Source organism: Telmatherina bonti, assembly GCF_933228915.1.
Source record: "Telmatherina bonti genome assembly, chromosome: 8".
NCBI classification, from domain to species: domain Eukaryota; kingdom Metazoa; phylum Chordata; class Actinopteri; order Atheriniformes; family Telmatherinidae; genus Telmatherina; species Telmatherina bonti.
The window spans coordinates 33,031,992-33,054,755 of record NC_136626.1 but is presented as its reverse complement, the minus strand read 5'-3'; the positions used below and the strand labels follow the sequence as shown (position 1 = coordinate 33,054,755).

Sequence of the window (22,764 nt, the reverse complement as noted above, 5' to 3'; positions counted from 1 at the left end):
CAGCTTTTGGGTGAAATTTCACAACAAGCCTAAAATGCATTCAAACCTGTACAGGTGAACTTAATGTGATCTTCTCTAAGCTTTTAAATGCACATGTCCAACTGTTAAATGTTTCAATAAATTTTGCACAAGTTGCTGTTCTCTAACAAGGAGCTTAACGGCAAAAATCAAGGCAGGTGTGTGATCCTTGAATTGACCAATAAATGTCCTGGTTCAATTAGAGCTGGTGTTTAAACAGTTGTCCTCATCATGCTGTTCACATTTTGACATCATGAGACCAAGACGACACCTAACAATGGAACAACAGTCCCTTGCCATTGCGATGCTTCAAACAGGACGTTCTCAGACAGAAGTGGCCACTGAGCTTGGAGTGTCACAGAGTGTCATCAGCAGGTTGCAACAGAGATATCGAGAGACTGGAAGAGTCACAGAAAGGCCTAGAAGTGGACGTCCTTTGGCCACATCCCGTGCTGATGACCGCTACATTGTGAACACTGCCCTGAGAAACCGGATGATGAATGCCACTCAACTCCAGGCACGTTTAAGAGAGGTGAGAGGCACCCAAGTGTCACGTCAGACCATTCCAAACCGTTTCCATCAGCGTGGTCTGCGTGCTAGACGACCTGCATGGGTACCTGACCACACCACCAGGCACAGGCATCATCGTCTTGCATGGGCCAGGGAGCATTTACGCTGGACGAGGAACCAGTGGGCCTCAGTGCTGTTCTCTGATGAAAGTCGATTCACACTGAGCAGAAATGATGGCCGGCAACGATGTTGGAGACGTCAGGGAGAGCGCTATGCATCAGCCACTGTTGTCACCAGGCGAGCTTTTGGTGGTGGCGGTGTTACAGTGTGGGCAGGGGTGTCCACTTGGTACAGAACCGCCCTACACTTTGTGAATGGTACAGTGACAAGCCCATACTACCTGAATAACATCATTAATCCAGTGATTGTGCCCCTACATGAACAGCACAGGCCTAATTTCATCTTCATGGACGACAATGCTCCTGCTCATCAAGGCCGCATCATCAGGGAACGGCTGTTGGAGACTGGTGTACCTCAAATGGAACGGCCTGCACTCTCTCCAGACCTGAATCCCATTGAAAACCTGTGGGATCAGCTGAGCTGTCGTGTAGAGGCTCGAAACCCTGCACTCCAGAACCTCAATGACCTGAGGGCTGCCCTTCAAGAAGAGTGGGATGCCATGCCTCAGCAGGCAATAAGTTGCCTTGTGAACAGCATGAGACGTCGTTGTCAAGCTGTAATTGATGCTCAAGGGCACATGACGAGATATTGAGACGTTCAAATTTTTTGTTGTGGTATAACTACCATTGTTGTTACCTTTTGTGTTGAATGAATTTTTGAGATGAGGAAATCAGTAGTGCATCCTTCTATTTAAATGTCTTACTTTTATGATATTATATCACTGTAGCATGAATATATTGCATTTTCCATAATTTCACCTGAAAGCCAAATATCCCTAACTTTTTGTGAGTAGTGTATGTAATCCCCTGAAAGTTCCTGTACCTGCTCAAGAGGTGGTGCTTATTTATGCTTTTATTTGGTTTATAGAAAACCAGTTTTCCTGCACATTGTTAAATATGAGTAGCAGCAGGTAGTCTAATCCCAAACAGTTGTTGGTGTGGTGCTGTTACTGGTCAAGCAGAACAGTAAACTTCAGAGTAACTGATACTTACATCACCAATGATGGCCAAAGCTGCTAAAGCTGCTAAGGATCCCAGCATGGCAGCCAGAGTGCGATGGACAATCTGGAAATTTGGTGGGAAGGAAAAGTTAGCCTTGTGATTATGACACACACACAATCATCTAAAACAAAGTAAAGTAACCAAGAAATCTTATTCTGTAAATTACATAAAATACAAATACAATCTGATAAAAATCTCACGGGGGGGGTAGCATCACAATCCTCATTAATCTCATGATGTCAGTGCATTTCCACTGCTTCTGTTCCTTATGTCATGCGTTTTATTAGTAAAAATAACAATGATACAACACCACTAAAGAAAAGAGCAGGAATAATAATGTTGCTCTAAATGAAATTAATCAAATGAATTATACTGTATTCACCCCAGAGGAAAAGTGTAGTAGTGTTGCATAGTTGTAGTTGCATGCTTAGTAGCAAATCCCATCCTAAACTTTAGAGTACAGCTACTGAAGGCATGATTTGTTATTTTGCATGGGGAAAAAAGATTTAAAAATGTCAAAGAAAAAACCACAGTTCATTTTAGTCACTTCTCTGGGACAAACTTTAAGCCCTTTTAGAAAAAAAAAAACTCTTGCACTTTTAACATTATGCATAAAATATATTTTTTACATATTGAATGGTAGCTATAAAGAAGTCATTTTCATTTTTAATATATTATATTAAGTCTAGATGAAGTAGATTAGATTAATATTAATTCTGTTATATTCTGACAAAACATCCCAATTGTCTCTGTCTTTGTCCATATCTTTCTAAACTACTCAAATTAAACTGGGTCTCATTATTCAGGATCAAAATAGATCATTTCAGACAATCGATAAACTGTTTTAAATAATTTAGTTTAATAAATCTGTTCAAAAAACGAATAAAGGAGAACAAAAACATCCCTTTTGCCTGCCTGGAATATAAATCATTTTTAATTTAGATCTCAATTATTGTTTCACTGAAATGCCCATTTCAAATACACAAAACTGGTATTCAGTTTTGCTTACAGGCTAATTGTTTTGTATGAACTTGGGATTTAGAACATCCCAAAGTCCCAAATAATAGAGAACCCATGTGAGCCCACTCATTATGGTTTATGAGAAGAGTTTGTCAAACTTAAGAAAAATGTGCAGAGGAGACCCAATAGAGCTGAAGTTCTTGTCTGCAAGCAGACATGGCAACATCACAGATGACAGTGTAAAGTGTGCTGAGTGTCACAGCTTTCACCTCCTGCAGCCGGCTGGCTGGTGGCTTATACACACACTTTTCCCTGAGTTCACAACCAGCCATGTTCAGGGAGACTAACTCGTCCTGTTAACACTGTGAAGCCCAATGCGGTAAAACACAATCTGATACTTGTCTTCTTCCCCTTAACAGACTCCAGGAAGCAGAAGAATACACTCTAAAAAATGTTTCATATCATATGGTAATAAATGGTAAATATTGCAAAATATTTGATAATTTTTCTGACATTTTATGATAGGGCCCTATTAAGACTTCATTAAAAATCTGACTTTTCTTACCAGTTTTTATAGGTTAAACCATAAGCTGACTGGAGGTGTACCAAAGTTTAAAAATGTAGACCTGCTAGCGCTCTGTAACATTTTCATTAATGCAGATGACCAATCAGTGAACTGGGCTTTCAGAAAGAGTCCCAAAAGACGCGATAGCTAAAATGGAAGTTAAGGCTCTGACAAAATTGCTTAACTTATTATTTTAGGAATTTTTTAAACATTGAAGTACATTTACATGTGTTTTAATGATAGGAACCCCTCACAATGAGGGGGTGCTGTATCACATCCTATTAGGTATGAAATACTAACAAGCAAAAAGTCTGTAATATAATATAATATAATATAACAATATAATATAATATATAATGTGCCATTACTTTCTATAAATTTTACATTGATGATTGAACTTGTTGTCTGATCTTTATCCTATATCTTTTCCAAAATTTCCACAATGTATTAATCAGCAAGGGCCTGTGTGTATTATACTGATATGCCAGAACACTCAACGTGAGTCGTACTAGAAAAGCTAAAGATTTGTACTAAGATCAAATAAGCTACAAATGAGTGTGTACGGCCCATTTGTAAAGCCCACATTTGACTTGGTTGTGTTCTACTACTGTGTACAACTTCATTATCAATCAATATGGCAACTCATTGTCAAAGACATTTCTTCCCACACACGCACACAAGTTCCCATTATATAGTATTTTCATATGTAAACATTCCTCTTCTCAGCTGTGTGTGCGTGTTGATCATTTCAAACTGAGCGGCAGATGTTGGATGCAAGCTCATTCATCATCTGTAGGGGAGCATCAGACCCCATTTACCTCAAAGATGATAAGAACATAGACCCCGGCCAGGATGATTCCAGCGATGGCCACCTGTGTCTCCATGGTGACGTAGAGCGATTGGTGGGTCATGGACAATGGCACCACTTCGTTATCCTGCAGGAAGGCCTGAATTGTGATGGCGATGGGGTCACTGTGCAGGAAACAAAACAGCACTGCATGAATTAAAGATGTCTGGTTTTAGCAGTATGTTTCCATCGTCCTGCTGCAGAGTTTATTATAATAGTTTGAAGCAGTTTTATTTGAAAAAAATTATCTATTAAAAATTTCAAGTCTTTGTGCGAAAATACAGTATATACAGTCAGTGGCCACTATAGCTACAATTCCTTGTTTTTGGTCCTGTAGACATGTTGAACACAACTTTCTAAAGTCCTAACTGAGCATCAGGAAAAAGGATATTTAAGTGACTTTGAATGCAGCATGGTTGTCGATCTGAGTATTTTCACACACAACCATCTCGCGAGTTTACAGAGAAGGTCTGAAGAAAAGAAAAGATCCAGCGAGCAGCGGTTGTCTGGACCAGAACGTCTGGTTGATGTCAGAGGTCAGAGGAGAATGGACAGACTGGTTGGAGATGATGGAAAGACAACAGGAAGTCCAGTAAGCACTGGTTCCAACCATGATATGCAGAACATCATCTCTGAACACACAACACGTCCAGCCTGGAAGCAGATGGTCTCCAGCAGCAGAAGACCACAGCGGGTTCCCTCCTGTCAGCTTCAGGCTGCTGCTAGTGGAATGGTGGGGGGAGGTTTTCTGGTCCCACATTGGTCCCCTTAGTACCAACATGACATGGTTTAACCAGCACAGCCTACCTGAGTCCTGCTGCTGACCATGTCCATCTCTTTATGAGCACAGTGTAGCATCTTCTGATGGAAACTTCCAGCAGGATGATGCACCATGTCACAAAGCTCACATCATCTCCACCATGACGATGAGTTCACTGTCCTCCAACGAGAGATTCTCATCATGATGAAGTGGAACGGAAGTTTCTCATTATGATGTGGTGGAACGGGAGATTCTCATCCTGAATGTGCAGTAACTGTGTGATGCTTCATGTCAAAATGAAGGATAATCTCTGAGGAACGTTTCCAACACCTTTTTGAATCCATGAATGAAACCAGTTCTTTTTATCCTACAAATAATTTTATTCTTACATTTAGTTAAGAGACAGTAATGGGGGTTCAGAGTTCATGTTTTTGCAAAATGGGGTAAGGGTCTGTAAGGGGAATGCATATGTGCTCTGTTTGTGTGTGTATGTTCAATTGTATGTAAAAGAAAGCTGTGTTGATATTTATAAAATGCATTTATAACGTAAATCTCTTAGTGTTTTTCTGTGCATGAAACATACATTTTGATTAGATTTGATTTGAAAGTAAAAAGAGTCCAATCTGGTGCAAGCAAGGGGGATCAAATAAAGTGGCCAGTGACTGTAAACTGACTCAGGTTTTTGCCACCAGGGGTCCTCCTAGACATTTTCAATATAACTCCTGTTAACTGCTTCAGAGTTTTGGTTTATTCAAGGATTTTACCACCATAGTCAGTGTAGTAACTCATATATAATCTGTGGCAGCATATTTCTTTTTAAACTTTTTAAATAAGTCTGTCGTGATTGTTTTCTCAACTTTTAGGTAAAAATGAACTAATGTCACTGAAAGTGAGCTGCTTGAGTTGACAGTTCCACCACCGGTTGGTCTACATACACATCAACACCTGAACAGAGTCGGCATCATAGAGAGTCCTGAGTACCTGCTGAGCATTTCAAAGGTTTTCGTTGACACTATCTGGTCACTTCGCTCAGCATGCAGGGGAATGGTCCAGTTATAGGTCACCTGTTGACAAACAGCAGAAGATGAGTGGTTCAGCTTTCATGATCTTTCATGAAGGGAGGGCGTCTCCTAGAGGCTCTCACCTGCTGAGTCCTCCGTCTTCGTTGGCCAGGCTGATCGGTCTGCTCCACCTGGATCAGGATGTAGTCCTGGGTGGTGGGGTCCACCATCCCTCCTGCGAAAGGTCCCGCCACCTGCAGCTTCAGCAAAGCATTATCCCGAAAGTCTGTCACGTTCATTGCTGTGAGACGCAGATCATCAGGAAAAAGGATGGGCTTGTTGATTGTGTGCTTGTATGAAAAGTCTGTTGGATTACTTCCTCATCCCCTCACACACACTAACTCTTCCCTGTGACGCCATCACAGCACTGCTGGGCCTTTAAAGCCAACTTCTTTGTTCTTTTCTCAATAAAAATCTGACTTTTCACCTGGTAAATATATTCATTTTGTGAAGGCCTTCTGGTAATATTTGACATTTTATTATTTATCAAACATTTTATTAGGGCATTTTAGTAATATCTATCTTATCTAAGTCACCTCATCTCTGCTTCTTAAGCAGTTAAAGCAGTGACGATTATTGTGAAAGGATACAGAAGCTGTCTGTTGGAGAGACTGCCAGCATCCTCCAGGGGTTGTCGCGATCTGGATACATGCTGAAGAGGAGCTGAGACCACAGGAAAATGATCAATTACAACATTTTTGTTCAGACTGGACCCTAATTTGGTTATTATGTGTGTGAACAGTAATCTGGTTTCAGAAATCTGGATAAGGTTTATCCTGACGTGCTCCGACAGAAACCAGAGCAGAGTGGTAAATAAGCGGTAGTTTCTTGCTGGTAAAAGGCGCAGCTGAGACGTTAGAAGTGAAATAAACTTCTGTTGTCATGTTTCTAATTGTGTAGCTATTTTTCAATAGGCACCCTGTTCAGACAAAGTAAATTTAACTTATGACACCATGATGACTGATGGGGAAACGGAGACAGTAAGAGCCATTTGGGGTCATCCTTAATGGATATCGCTGATGTTCTTCACCTTCATGCTTGACCCAACAATAGACTTGCCTTTATTTACATTACATGTGTCTTTCATGGCTGCCTCACACATTGTGTCCATGTTTGAAGCATCATTTGTGCACATCCTTATAAACTGATTTTTATTCACAAGTATGAAAGTGACCAGTAGGGGCAGTGCAGGGCCCAGTTAGATTGGAAATTTAGCAGTTTTACCATATAAATGTTCCTCAAACCATTCTGCTCTCTTTTTTCTGTAGTGTAGTTGGAGGTGGCTGAAGTATATTTCTTTAATTTTTGAAAGAGACACGTTAGATATGTCCTTTACATTTATATATATATAGCTAAGAACTTCTTATGTTCAGCCTCAGATGATGGATAAGAGAGAATCACTCTGAATTTCACTGTGAATCACAGTGAACGAGCATAATTCCAGTGTAATCAGCTAACATTTCTGTTGGATTAGGCGAAAAACATTCCCTTCTCAGCATTTTTATGACTTAAATTGGATCATATAACTCCAGTGGTCAGATCTTTACACCCATTTCCTGTCTGTCAAAGAGCAGACTTTGAAATCCTGTTAGTTTATAAAGCACTGAATGTTTTCAGACCAGAATATGTTCAGGATCTTCCGGTTTGTTCTGATCCAACCAGATCCCTAGGGTCATCAGGAGCAGGTCTACTTTCAGTTCCCAGAGTAAAAACCAAACCATGGAGGGGCAGCGTTCCGTTTTTATGCTCCTCAGTTGTGGCATTGCCTCCCTTTACACCATTTCATGTTGTACATCTATGTGTGTGATAAAAATAAGAATCTCGCCCGAAGACTGCTGGGATAGGCTCCAGCTCCCCTGCAACCCTTAATCAGATGTGACAGTTTGGATAATTAATGAATGAATGAAACTCCCAGAAACCTGCAGGTCTGCTGAAACTCTCAGCTGTTTTAAATCAACATTAAAACCTGTTTTATTTGCCACCTTTTATCACAGTAACTGATAATTCCTTACACTGTCATCTTGATCTGAATGATTTTTATTCCCTCTTCTTCATTTAAAACCTTTATCAGGTAAATGACTATTTTATTGTTTTCTTTAATTTTTAGCATAAAACAAATTTAAAAAATAAAATGTTACAACAGAATGGAGGTCTTGGTACATACCAAAAGGATAATTTTAGGTTAAAATTTCTAATTTCATTGAGCTTTCAAGTGTTTCTATACACTTTAAATTGTACTGTTCATGAAATGTGCTGCACAAATAAACCTGCCTTGCCTACAGAAGCCCCAACAAGCCACAGCCATGCTTAAAAAATATTTTCTTGAGGTGATGGGCTTAGTAGATGTTTTCCTGGGATAACAGAATTACTCATGTTGTTATCTTGCAGTAAAAGCTAAATTAAAGAGCAATGTCTTTGTTAGAGTTGAGGAAACCCATTGTCAGGAAGCAAACACTATTACATGCCTCGCTTACTGTGAACAACCAGTTGTAATAATTACCAATTAAATTAGATGCTAACTGCTAATTTCCAACCTCAAATTGATAATCTTGTTACCTTGTATAAACAGAGTTTGTTATTTAGTATAACCAGTTACAGTATGTGGTTATACACAGAAAAGGCCCATTTCTGGAGATGTATCTTGTGAAAACAAGCTTTGTTATGTTGGGATAATAAAATCATTGATTTGAAATGATGGTACTAAATAAGAGCAGGAATGACGGCTTCCATCCCATGGGATGTTTGTACTGTATAGTGTGTATAATGTTTGTTAAAACTGAAGTTTACTTACACTGCAGAGAACAACAATAACAAACATGGTGGCGACTTTGGAAGCTTTGAGGCAGCATCTGGAAAAACAACAACAAAAAAGGAAAATTACAATGATGTGAAATTATAACATTTTAAAAAAACAGAAGAAGAAAACTCAATTATAAGAACTATTTTAAATTTAAGTTTAATCCTTGTGTACTATTTATAATTTCTTCCTCTGATTCTTGGAGGTATCAGCATTTTATTCAGGCATTTATTGGGGGGGGGGGGGGTAACTTCGGCCCTCAAGACCCACAGTTCTGCACATCTGCAGCAACACACCTGACTAAATCAGCAGACTTGTGCAAAGTTTGATTACAAGCTCTGATTGATTTGAGTCAGGTGTGTTGCAGCACAGAAACCACTAACACGTGCAGGACTGCGAATTTGGCCACCCCTGCATTAAAAGGAAACTATTTATGTAGTTACAGATGTTCAGATGTACAGGAGCTTCTCCAGATTGCAGAAAGGGTCTCACTTGACACTGCTGGTGAGCTTGAAGCTGCGATTGAGGTTCTCCAGAGTGTCATACTTTTCAGTAGAGTTGGAGTGTGACAGGCTGGTGACCTCGCTGCCAAGTCGATACCGTCTCTCTATGTCCAGGGAGCCGTTTTCCCAGGACTCCTCTGCTCCAGCAAAGCTGGCATCGTGTACGGTCATGTAGGTGATACTGTGAAAGAAAACTCAGTGACATTTAATATCAGTAACAGGGAGCATGGTCAACTTGTTGGCGTTGGAAATCCCAGCTAGATCTTTTGAAGCTCATAAATGAAAGAGTTTTAATACAAGAGAGCAAAATGAGTCAGTTTCTCAGTATCAGGAGTTCCTAACCTGTTGTACTCTGACCCAAAACAGTGTGAGAAAGGATGTCACAACTTCTTTAGCTGATAACACTTCTGTTATGTACACACAGTGAGCTAATTTAGATCCAAAAATTACCACCTTTAACTTTGTATTGTGATACATTTACTTTTAATCTTTTATTTTTTTCTAGTAGTATCCAGGTTTTAGTGAGTGAAAATATCCTTTTGTTGGTAATGCTAAAAACTTAGCTTGTATGCTAATGGCCTCTATTAGCATGTTATTAAAACTAACATCATTCTGTTTTCTGTAAATAAGTTGTGTTAATTGTCACAACACTGAGGCTAAAAGTCAACCAAACATTCCTGTGGAAAGTAGGTATCAATAATCTCAGTTTACTTTTCACCTCTGAGTGAATCATTTCATGTCAGTTTGATGTGGACCAAGAAAGAAGGGATGTAGCTAACAGCACAGGAAGTCATGCTGCTGAGCTCAGTTTTTCTTTGTCTTCTTCTAAACTAAATACTCTAAATTTTCAGCTTTATAACCTTGGTTGTTCACTTTAATAAGGAATGAAACACTAAAGTCTAACAGCTTGTCATGAGTTAGCGTGCTAGCTGGGAAAAATGATGGCTGCTAAAGCTAGGCGTCCACCAGTGATTGAAACCCACCCTGATTGGGTGGGTTTCTGCCCAACTCGGCTACATCGTGAGCTGAAAAAATAGCATCGGTGCAGGTTAACAAAATGTTGACCACTTTTAAGAAACTTTGAGAGATTTTTAAAAAAAAAACACTATCCTGGTGACAGCACGAACAAAATATCTGCTGAAAGTAGTTTCTAAACATATTTCTGGTTGGGTATTACTTGGGCCTTGGGCAGGCTCTAATGCCTCAGAACTGCAAGTCACATCAGTCGTGATAATACAACTTGGGTGAATGGGTTCTTGTTACTTTGGTTTTGTTTATATTGTTTATATAGCACTGAGCTATAGTTAAATAATGTTTTGTTTTATTATGAAATATGTGATGAATGTTGAAACTAAAACATTTATTTTCTGACTAGATTACAGTTTTACTTCATTCACCAGTTATACCAGTCAAGGCAGATTACTGGACCAGTCCCTGCAGATGACTACCCTACCTGAGCTGAGGTTATCCCAGAGGTTTTTCCTTTCTGTTTAAAGATTTCCACCCGTTTAAACATTCCACAGTCACATTGTGCAGCTCAGGATAGAAGATTGGATCAAAGTCAAGATTTGATTCAATCTATTGGTTTTCCTTTAATAGGCTGTTTATTATGAATTGGCTCAAACTGATGTGTCTGTAAAGTGCCCTAAAATGACATTGGTGCGAAGTATACAAATAAAGCTGGATTGAATTTAATTGAATTTATAACTGGAAATAAATACATTGTGAAACGTGCAGTGTGTGCACAAGTCATCTGTCTGGCTAGTTTAAGAAGAGGACTCTTTAACAAGGCCAGAACAAATATATCAATGTGGTAACCTTAAAAAAAAGGGGGACCTGTAACATTAACACACGGGAAGGTGATAGTTAAGTATGGACCACAAATTTTATTATGCATTGGGAATGATAAAACTAGCCAGACGATAATGGGTGAGCTCCTTTATGGCTCTAGCACACATAAAACATTGATCATTTTGATTTATTGCCAGTTTATTTCCATTTTTAGATTTGGTAACAACATGTGACCACAACCTAATTATCCCATTTTCACATTTTAGTAAACTGTGGTCACATAATAAAATATATTTTCCTCCATGGTTTCCAAACACAATGTATGCAAACCTGTAATAAGCTGAATTAAATAAGATACTTAGTTACCACTGTGTTTGCTGTGCTTATTTACAGCTTTAGCAGAAGCTAATTGGTTATATTTGGAAGCATAAACATTTTTATTAATAAGAGAAGGGCTAAAGAATTCCACACACTTTCTAGATCACAATTTATTGGGACTTTCTTACATGTTTATTAACTTACTATCCAACTTAAACTTTTCGTGCCAAGAAAAAGGCCAGAAAAAATATTTGTCAGCATTTTTCTTTTTGTTTTAGAGAAAAAATAAGAATAAATGCATCTAGCAAATGATTGAGATTTAATAACATAACAGTGAAATGGTTGAAATTTGGTAAAGTAGTGTCAGAAGAAAAACTTTGTTTGGGTTTAACATACATGGTTTATCTGGCAGGTTTATCTCCACAGGTTTTCATAGAAATTCATCATAGTCACTGCACATTTACATCCAACAAATTGGAGAACAGAACCATAAAGGGTTAAAGCAACTTTAAGCTGCGTTCAGTGTCTTCAAAGGTTGAAGAAGTATTCACCTTTCATCTTGGGAGAATCTTAGCAGAGGAGACCTCTCCGTTAGGTTGGCTGAATTAGTTTTTCCTCTGAGAAAGTTAACAGTACTGAATTTGTTCCTGGAACAAAAAAGCAAAAGACGGAAGATAATTAGTTAACATGCAACAAAAACATTGAATTAAAAAGGATGTTTTTTTTTTAATTAAACTCCCTTGATTTCCACAGAATATTGCAACATGCTGAAGAAATCACTTTTCTTTATTGTGTTTTTATAATGTCTAAAACGTGTTACATTTTATTGTATGAAAAGTGCTTTATAGGTAAAGTTTGTTTTGATTTAAAGCATTGACTGTCCCCCTGGTGTTGATACAACCTTTCAGTTTTAATCAGTAAACGTAAACATGGGCTACCACCATTTTCATCCTGAACGCATCTATGTAATAATACAATATTTACAAAACAAAACTGTTTTTTAGTCCCCATCTCCTGCCCACCTTAATGATTTGGTCTTTTATCTTCATCCTGAAACCCCAGACAGAATTTATCTTTTCTTTTTATCCTTACCCAAATAAAGGAATTCAACCCTGCAGAGCTTCCGGACAGTTATACAACAGGCATGTGACCTATTCAGTCAAAACCTTTCAAAACATAAAGGTCAGTCAGTGTACTTTCTTCACTCACGAGGACTTTTATTTGCTTCTATTATCATAAAAAGAGAAAACTGTTTTTCTCACAGAGTACCACAGATCAATTTGGGTATTATCATAAGACATGTAAGCCTCGACTTTAGGTTTGTGATAATTTACTTGCCCTTTGTTGCATGAACGACATAAGAGTGTGACCTAAAGTGTCCTTACTGGCGCTGTGAGACCAGTCAGGGGGGTATTGCCCAAGACACTACAGACAGTTGGGTTCATTGTGCTGTAAGGTTGTTGAATAAAAGAGGAGATTACATGTTAATACTCTTATACAACTACTAATAAATCTACTGCATGTCCACAAAGGTTTTCTTCCCAACACCTTTGCCTTCATCTGTTATTAAATGTGACTTTTTTGATGGGACTTTTCCTGAAAATTTACACATGATCATACAAGTATATCTGTTCTGCAAAATTTGGTCTACAACAGGTTGGTGTTTGTGAAGCACACAAAAAAACAACATGAAATTACATACTGTTTTAGCTTCTTTGTCTCCATTTTTAATTGCAAATGTCTGGTTATTTGTTTTTCTGAAGTGTTGATTCCTGATACAGCAGGCACTGTTTTAACATAGCTTCAGATAAACCCACTGTACACCAACTGCCCCAAACCAAAAGGCAGCAACACAATGCTGGTGAGTGGCCAAAATGAGCTAAACGGAGAGGAAATACCAGGCATGAGTCACACATCAAGCAGCGGTTTTCTGCCAAGTTGGCTGAATCCAGTATTTACACCTCCAGGATCCATTAGTTTTAAACTTTTCTGTTTATTGTCCTGACAAAACTGATTTATTTGCATTTTTAGTCTTTAGTCTACAGAAAATTCTCCATGATGACACAGCAAAAAAAAAAAAGATTATTTTACCAGTTTTTTATCCTCTTCAACAAAAACAAATACTCTTATTGGAGTTTCTTACAAAGCAGAATATGTCAGAGTTGATCATTTTTTAAACTTCTCAAAAGTCAAATTGGCAAGAAAATTTCCAAACGTGGACCTAAAATGCGATAGATGCAAACAGTTCCCAGTTACATCCTACCATATGTTCTGGTCCTGGATGAAACTTCTTCCTTTCTGGTCCTCCTTTTATGAAGCCATCTCTAAGGACCATACTTATAATATCTTACCTTTTCACATGGTTGTGGTTTTTGGTTGTCTTTCTGAATCTATGGGATGTTCCCCAGCTCATCTACAGGGAGTTGTTGCATTTTCATCCCCATGAACCCAGCGCCTGATCCTACTCAAATGGAAGGCAGCTACCCCTCCTGACTGCCAGTCAGGCCGGTATTGGAGACCAGCAGGCGCTTGGCCGTCTTCACCGCAACCTCAGCCCTGCCGTTGGACTGCGGAAAGCCAACAGAGGACACACGATGTCTGACATGCCATAAACGGAGGAAATCCTCTGTATGGCTGGCGGTAAACTCTGGGCCCCCATCACTGGAAAGCTCCTCCGGTACACCGAAGGTAGCAAAAAACGTACGGAGGTGGCGAACCAAGCCAGTCGAGCCCCCTAAGCCAGTGTCCGCTGTGGAGCTCAGGACCTCCACCCATCCAGAGAGGCGGTCCCCGATGACCAAGTAGTGGCGGCCCCCGTAGTCAAAGAAGTCGGCGAACACAGCTTCAAATGGTGTGGATGGTGGCGAGGATGGGATGGGGGGCGTGGCTGCATGTGAAGGGGCATTGCGGTTGCAGTCCGCGCATCCATCCCTGATGGCCCAGATGTCCCTCGACATCCCAGGCCAGTAAACAATGGCACGGGCACGCTGCAGCATCAGCGAAGTCCCCTGGTGAGCAGAATGAAGATGCTGGAGGACCCTACCTCTGAGGGACGGCGGAACCACGACACGGTCATCATACAGTAGGACACCATCCAGTGCATAGACGGACTCACAGACCAGCGATAGGCCGGCCAGAGCAGGGTCTCGAGCGTCAATCTTACCCTCATGCTCAATAAGGTACAGAAGATGAGCAAAGGAAGCAGCTGCTGCCGTCTCCTGAGCAAGGAGGGGCCAGGAGATGACAACAAGTTCCTGCGCATCCTCGCGGATGGATGCCATGAGTGCAGACTCAACACCGTCGGGATCGCTATGTGGCCCCAGTGAGTGGCTGGCAATAGAGCCAGCAGGGGAAGGGTGTCTCGAGGTGGCATCAGCGGCATGATTGCTCTTGCCAGGTAGGTGTACGACGTCAAAGCGCCAAGGAAGGGTACGCTGCTTGAGCCTAAACAGACGAGAATTTGTGATCTCATCCAGCGTACGGTCGCCGAAGATCTTCACCAGAGGTTTGTGGTCCGTGACAACAACAAGGTTGTCGCACCCCTGCGTAAAATATTTAGTCTGCTCAAGGCCCCAGGCCACAGCCAGAGCCTCCCCCTCGATAGCAGCGTAATGCTGTTCCGCCGAGGATAGGAAGCATGACCCAGCAAGGGTTATCCGCCATCCGTCCAGGCAACAGTCCGGTACCCCAGAACTGCAGTCGCAGTGTTGTTGCAGGAGAAAGTAACCAATGCCACGCCGGGACCAGTCAGGGCGCAGGCAAGTCCTCCTCTGCATGTCATAGATCTCCACACCCACCCGGATGGCCTCAACCACAGCCTGCTTAGACGCTTGGAAGGCGTCCTCCAGCTCGCGCGACCACGAAAACTTGCACCTCGGGCTGAGGAAAGGCTTAAATGGAGCCATGGAGTCACGCAGCTGGGCATAGTTAGCCACCTGGTTGACAAGGCCAAACCAGCTCCTGATATCTGTGGTGGAGACTGGGGTGGGAAAGTCTCAGCTAGCATCCAAGTACTTCGGAAGTGGTTCGATCGTAGAGTCCGAGATCCTAAAGCCAGCGAAGTCAACAGTCCTTTTCGCGAACTGAAACCTGTCAGGGTTCAGCACGATGCCTGCCCGGCCGACCCGTGTGAGGAAGTCGATGGTCCTCCACCAGTGCTGCTCTAAGTCAGCGTCATAGTGGATGGTGTCATCGACACAACGCTCCTTTCGCTCGTAATCCGAGAGGATAGCGTCAAAACGGCGGTTATAGCCATCCCCAGAAGACAGGAAACCCTGAGGCGCCCTGGTATAGCGCCAGCGTCCGAACGGTGTTATAAAAGTGGTCAGGTGGCGATCCGACTCGCGCAGGGGCACACTATGACAACCGTTCCAGGCATCCGTGACAGTTTTCCAGGCGCCCTTTGGGATGCGACGTGCAAGGTGGAAGGGGGGTTCAGTGGCGAAGGTCTCACGTCGACAGTACTTGTTGAGAGGTGAAAGGTCCACGGTTCTGCGGGGGGAGCCGTCATGCTTCCGAGTGACTACCATACGATGGCACCATGTCACTGGGTCACCATAAGGCACACGTTCAATCACACCCAGGGCCTCGTCCCGAAGGAGGTCATCGTGTACCTTCTGCTGCCAGTGCAGGGGCACAGTTGTCGCAGTGTGGCACGCCTTAGGTGTGGCCGCTGGGTCCACATGAATCTCAATCGGTGGCCCGTCCATGCATGGCAGCTACCGATGGGGGCAGGTGTTGAATGTAGATGAAGCATATCTCTTCAACAGCCAGGCCCGCATGATGCCATTATTGCTCTGAGTGCATGGAAAGGGCAACTCTGCAGGCCGAGGTGGGGGGGCAGAATGCTGAAGGCATGAGCACTCAGGATCATTAGGCCCACAGGGATCTCGGCCGCCGACAGTGGACTGAGTGGCAGAGACCGGCAAGGGCTGATCCGCCTCGTTAAGGGCGACCCGGTCGCGTCCCCCCCCCAGAAATCACGTTACTGGTATTCGACAGAAAGGTGCCAGGCAGGAGGCCAAGGCAGAGCAGCGACTCATAGGAGAGATACATGGACTGGACCGACCTGCTAACGTACACCATGGAACGGCAGGACGTGCCCACCCCGCTGCTAGGGTTCGTAGAGAGCACAGCAAAGAAAGCACCGTCAACAGCAATAGGAGAGTGGTTGGCAGCCGACAGGCTCAGACCTACGGGGTGCAGGTCATTATGCGAGAACCCACAGGCGAGAAACTCTGAGAGGGACCATAGGTCTGACTGCTGACACCGTAGCCTTCGAGCATGAACCCCTACTGCGGGTGCCGCTTCTGGCCAGGTTATCAATCGAGATGGAGATCGAGACGCGAGGGTGGTCCCTCAGTTTGGCGCGTCTCCACTCACCCCTCGAGAAGATGTGGTGGTCAAGCCTGATGGTCGTGGGCCCGACGGCGCCAGGAACATGGCAACAGGGCTGGCCCCTGCGACGTCTGGTAGGCAGGGCCTTGGACCAGGACGACATGATCTGAGAGATCGGCTCTAAATCCATGGTAGCTTGTTGGCCGACGTGTGGCAGCTGCAGCCTCCTCTGGCGCCGACGGGCCCTGAAGCAGTCAACGCAGACTCGGTGGGGCTTGGTATTCCAACCGCGAGGTCCCTCCGAGAAAACTTCAAAAGCGTTCTTGCAGACTGGGCATGAGGCCTTTTTAGCCCTGTCAACCGGGGCTGGGGTCGGGGTAGGCCCCGTCTGCTGAACCTTGTTCAAGCGTCTGAATGAAGACATGGCTGAAAGGTTGGGTGATGGGAGTGCATTGCGAGCCATTTCCTTGTTCTCAACGAGCGCGATCACCTCATTCACTGGTCTCCGCAGGACATCGGGTATCCCCAGCGTTTCACGGCGCATGTCTGGGTCATAGATGCCATTGACCAAAACATCACGGATAATATGGTCCGTATAGTCCACAGTCCTGCCGCATACACACGCTGCATTGTAGGCACAGGTCTCCGCCTTCCCCCGCACCCTGGCAGAAAAGGCGCGGAAAGATTCGTCGCGCTGCTGGTGTAATTGAAGGAGCTCGGTGCGCAGGACGCACGTGGCCACAGGAATGACTGCGAGTGAGCGCATGGCAGCTAACAAATCTGGCAGGGGTCCAGATGCGGCATCGTGGTTCGCCTTCAACAAACTATCCCCGAGTTTGGGGCCAGCACACTGGAACAGCTGGAAAGGGGCTTGGGCGTCGCCTATGCCAGAGCCAACGCGGAAGACATCCCAGCGACGAGTGAACACGTTCCATTCTTCTATCGATATGCCGATGTCGACCCTGGGAAGTTCGAGTTTGGGGCCCAGAGGAGCACGGAGCTGGGCAGATGCGGCAATTCCAGGCGGGCCCTGATGGGCGAGCCCGTGATTCGTCAGCAGGGCAACGGCGAGGGCCTCAGACACATCATCTGTACCGAAGGTGCACCCAGGAACCGAGCACTTAACAACAACCATGGCTTCCTCATGAAGAAACACACTCCTCGATGTCAGACCACTTTAATGACAACGATGAGGAAGCCCTGTAACATTACAACAGTATGAGCGTAAACTAATGCAATTTCACCATAGAAATGCCTAATACATGACATAGAAACTTGAATCAGCTTAGCAGCAGTAGTAAAACATAAGCAGACTTACAGGAAATAAGCCGGACAGGTTAACATCTCTGTCTTGACATGAACACGGTGTAAACGTGGCTACTTCATCTGCTAGCTTAACCATGTCTTGTTTCCCTAGCCTCTAGTGACACCCAGTGGCCGGTGGAGAACTCTGCATTGGATAAATCTGACGAGAAGATTAGCTCCATCCATTAAAGGACCTGAACTCTAATCACCATTAAAGGGAATTTTTAACATTTTGGCCAAGCTTCCTGAAATCCTTTCTCTAAAAAAGGAAAAGAGGTTCTTGGACTGTTTTTGAGGGTTTACATCTCTCAGCTCTGAGATGATACATGAACTGAAATAGAACAGAACTTTCTCTCCGACAGCGGCATTTATTGCGGTCTCATCAGATTTGATTTTAGAGGCAAAAATAAGAGTAAGTTAATCAGGTGTGGGTTTTGTGATTAGACTACAGATTTTAAGTCGGTTTAAAATAATTTTTTATTCATGTCTGAACACAAATTCATGCTTGATTCTGAGTTGATAAATTTTCTAAATTGCTAAATAGATGAGCTGCTGTTTCTTTTCTATTTCCCCCTGCTTAATTGCTTTAATAAAGTAGAAATCCTGCATTTATGTAAAGTTGTAATTCTTGCCTCAGTCATATTGTTTTTGTAACATTTGAAGGGTGGTACACCATCGGGAAATTTAGGCGATTTTTAGGCGATTTTAGGCTCAGAGGAATTTCCTGGGTCCCGTTAAACAGATCCTTGGAGCTGAGACCCAGTTATCAGCTTCTAAACATTTATCCAGCCAAAAATTCTAACTTAATCATAGGAGGTAGACACTTTAACCAGTGTGACTGACAGAATAAGTCCAGATCATAGAGGTCACTTGTCTGTTCTGAAATGTCAGAGGAAGCGGGGTAGGCATGAGGATGGATTGGTGTGCTTAATTTGGGTGCTGCTGCTCCCGCAGTGACAGAGCCGGCACTGAGTGAGAGACCCTGAAGAGGCGGCCACTCCTCCACACATATGTCATCTGTGCACCTGCATGAGTACCGGTCAGGATTAAACAGGTGATGCCCAAACAACATCCAATCATGTCCTCTGTTTAAAGAACGTCATCCCTGCACATCTTTTATACCATAAACAAGAAAGTACAAGTGGCAAGTGCACAGGAATGGCTCTAAGAGGATTACTGTAAAATTACATATTCTGACCCACTAAATTGTTTAGGATGCACAAAAATATCAGCCACGATCCCCTCATTTAGATTTATAACTTTGAAGTTCATTGTGCAAAATGAAAAAAATTCAGTTTAATCCTGATAACGTCATAACCATGGGCTTGAGATTAGTACCTGCCAAGTCTGAGCTACCCAACCACTGCCAAACTCATATAAGTTTGTGTGTGTGTGTGTGTGTGTGTGTGTGTGTGTGTGTGTGTGTGTGTGTGTGTGTGTGTGTGTGTGTGTGTGTGTGTGTGTGTGTGTGAGTGAGTGTTCATGGTTCACAAGTCTTTTCCTGATATGTTCACGCATCCCTTACAGGATTTAACCAATAAGGCATGTGTAATATGTTTCTGCATGCGCGATTCAAAATCTTGTTATGTCTTGAAGTCAGAGAATCCAGTGGGAAGCAACTCGTACTGCTGCTTCACTGACTAACACAACTTTACACATCTATCACAATGTGGGTTTAAGAACTAAAACAAGGAGCTGACAAGCTTTAAAATTGAGCTGATGGTGTGACAGACTGAGACCATCTATCACTGGACTCATTTGAACAAGCAACAGATTGTTGCTCAGTTCTAAATACTGGTGTATTGATACAACTCTGATGACAAACACTGATGGCAGCTCAGGTTGGCACCATTTGTTTGGTTTTTTTTTATTTTCTCTGTTATTCCTTTCACTGGTCTAAATGCAATGCCTGTTTCAAGGAGAGGTTTTGTAAAATTTCTTTCTCCGGCAGCGAGAGCTGACCAGCAACATCAGCTGATCACTGGATTACCTCAGATAAATTCGCTCAGCCTGTAACCTACAGCTCAGCCATGGCACGATGTAGCATATGTTGAAGTCTTATAAATATTTTCTGTTTTGTTACTTAATCCCATGAATGGCCAAATCCAGCTATGAACTCTTTCCATCAACTAAAGCAGGTAGGCTAGCACTCTTCTGTACCAAAGGAGAATACAAAACTTTGCTTGTTGGGAACTATTAAAACATCTGTGAGCTCTGTGTATAAAAAAAATCAAAATAAAACTGCAAATGCAAGTCAACAACATTTGCAAAACCATTGGATTACTTAATGTAATCTGGTTCTTTGATAACAGTGAGATGTTTCATTATGAGAATCACCGGGTTGTGATCATAGACTGTATATAAAAAGATTTATTGTGTTCAACTCGGAAGCTCCAATGACACGATCAATGAAAGGCCAGTTGAGCCATGCTCAGGGCTCTGCCTCCATACTGCTACAGCCAACCAAACACTCCCCACTCATTCTGGAGGTTTCTTTCCGTGTCCGTGGAAGAAGGAAAGATTAGGTGAAACACCTCACTCTATTATCAATGAGCCAGGGATTATGTTACCCAATGTTCTTTTTCTAAATTTGCTTGGTGTTTTCCTATGGGAGATACGGTCCACTCCCGGATTGTGAAAAAAATCCACAAACAGTATAAGATAACACTGTACAAGCCAGAAACTTCAGAGCCATGACTGCCTGCGCTCATGATTGGGAAAATATCAGGTAATTGTATTCTAATGCTGCTGTTCCACTGTGGACACAGCAGCACTGTCCATACACCTGGCTAAGATGCTAATGACTGCCCAAACATCATGGTTTGAAACTTGTAGGCTTGCTTCCATAAGCAAACCTTGAGAATATTTTTAGTGAAAGACAAATGCCAATGTGGAAATATACATTTGAGAGATTGTCATAAAGCAATCTCCCAGATGAATAGAGTGACGGTGATTTGCGTATCAACATTTTGAATATATACTTTCACAAGTATTTGTTTAACACACGCAGATCTAGAGGAAGGAAGAGTGATGCACAGTTTTTCTTTGGAATGAGGACATAACTTGAGAAAAAGCCACCACAACCCCCAGTGATCCCTAGTCCAGCTGAAGGCTGATCTTCTCAAGAATCTCTGCTTTATATGCAGACAACCCTGTGAAGGAAGCACACTGAATGTGCATCATATTTGTATATCCTCTGATAAATAGTTTCTGTAAGCTGATCAATTTTACTGAGGTTCTCTAGATATGGATGCTGGGAGCAGTTTAGGGCTCATATGAGCACCAACTGTACTCTGATGTGGGCCAAAGAAGTGAACTCTGGTCCGCTTGAAAGCTGGGGCTCTCGGTTCGCTTGCATATGGGCTATCCAGGGACCAAACAGAAAATGACATCTGCCAACCAGAAATAAGCATTACAAAGGAGGAGGATGTAATGCAGAATACTGTTTGGGTAGAAGGAAAAACAAAGCCAACAGCATGTGTTCACAAAATGTATGTTGGACCCATTAAGGAACACAGTCCTAATGGGTCCAATTTTACCGACCCTAGCCCACCCAAAATATTATGTTGATCAAACCCTGTCTATTGAAATCTCCTTTTGAAATCTGGACCTAACCTGTTTATGTATCACTTGTGACCTGATCCCACGTGAACACCTGGCTCACATTAAGTGAATTTAACAGCCAATGACGTTCTGCACAGTGACTGCTTAATTTCAGTCAGGTGTGCTGAAACAAGGATGCATGGAAAACCTGCAGGACATCGGCCCTTGAGAACTGATTTTGGACACCCCTGCTCTAAATTGTCCCTGGAAGAATGTGTGTGTGAATGTTTGTTTGTCTCTCTCTGTTACCCTGTAATAGACTGGTGACCTGTCCAGGGTGTACCCTGCCTCTCACCCAATTATTGTGGGGTTGGCTCCAGCTTCCAAATTTAACCCTAAATTGGACTACGTGGTTAAGAAAATGGATGGACGGAAATGATTGGTGCATTAGTTGCCAGACTTAGACACAGGAATTTACCTCCACTGGGATTCCTTTCTCTTGGGAATCCTATAAAGTATCTCTTCTTTTTTCAGTTAGGTAGGACCAGAGAGGCTAAATGTACACATACTTGCAGTTACTGCCAGTGCTGCTGTAGTTGAAGTTAGCTTTGGTTACACTTCTCAGTCTTGTAGCTTGGTATACTGTAATAATCATTTAACCAATTGTTGATTACAGTAAAGGAGCAGAATCAGTTGTAGCACTGTAGGCTCTCGTACCTGTCTTCTTGTCTAACAGGGACAAATCCTTCTGTATGGATGACACACTGTCCAGAGGTCAGAACGCCAGATTTCTGGGTGTCTCCTCTCTCTGAGATGCCCTGCAGCAGACGCAGCTCTCCAAAGTTCCCTGCGACTGCTTCTGGTGACCTCAGGCTGTTCCTGCCCTGATGGCCTTGGGCCGAAGCCTGAGACATCTCAATCTCCAGGTTGCTTTTATTTTCCAAATACATGGCGAGACCGCTGCAAGGGAGATGGAAAGAGAAGGTTTGTTTCTCAGAGGAAAATTATTTGCGCTATCTCCAGCATGTTCACTAATAGCTTGCTATTCTCCAAACAGACAGATGTTTTCTGTGAGAATCAACTATAACAACAAAGGAAAAATATTAGACAAAACCATTGAATGCTTCTCTGAGTCAAGAAAAAAACCGCAGAGAGGGGCTGTATTCCTGTATTTTATAACTTTAAAATATGACTTTAAAAATGGATCATGGGATCTCTTGATATGAAGAGATTCATGACTGCTGCCCTGTAAAGTTACAGAAACTTTT

General features: G+C 42.6%; 1 protein-coding gene across 1 annotated transcript in view; it reads right to left on the bottom strand.

Moving 5' to 3' along the window:
* The window catches only part of oca2 (oculocutaneous albinism II), a gene marked incomplete at both ends in the record, with an annotated part of 83,070 nt that extends 60,624 nt beyond the window's left edge, over nt 1-22,446 (bottom strand). Inside the window, 9 exons of the mRNA XM_079245397.1 lie at nt 1,701-1,772; nt 4,053-4,206; nt 5,823-5,905; nt 5,986-6,143; nt 6,493-6,565; nt 8,694-8,751; nt 9,192-9,383; nt 11,863-11,958; nt 22,214-22,446. Of these exons, the coding sequence (XP_079101523.1) occupies nt 1,701-1,772; nt 4,053-4,206; nt 5,823-5,905; nt 5,986-6,143; nt 6,493-6,565; nt 8,694-8,751; nt 9,192-9,383; nt 11,863-11,958; nt 22,214-22,446 (1,119 nt within the window). The remainder of the gene's footprint in view (nt 1-1,700; nt 1,773-4,052; nt 4,207-5,822; nt 5,906-5,985; nt 6,144-6,492; nt 6,566-8,693; nt 8,752-9,191; nt 9,384-11,862; nt 11,959-22,213) is intronic.
* Nucleotides 22,447-22,764: the final 318 nt, after the last annotated feature.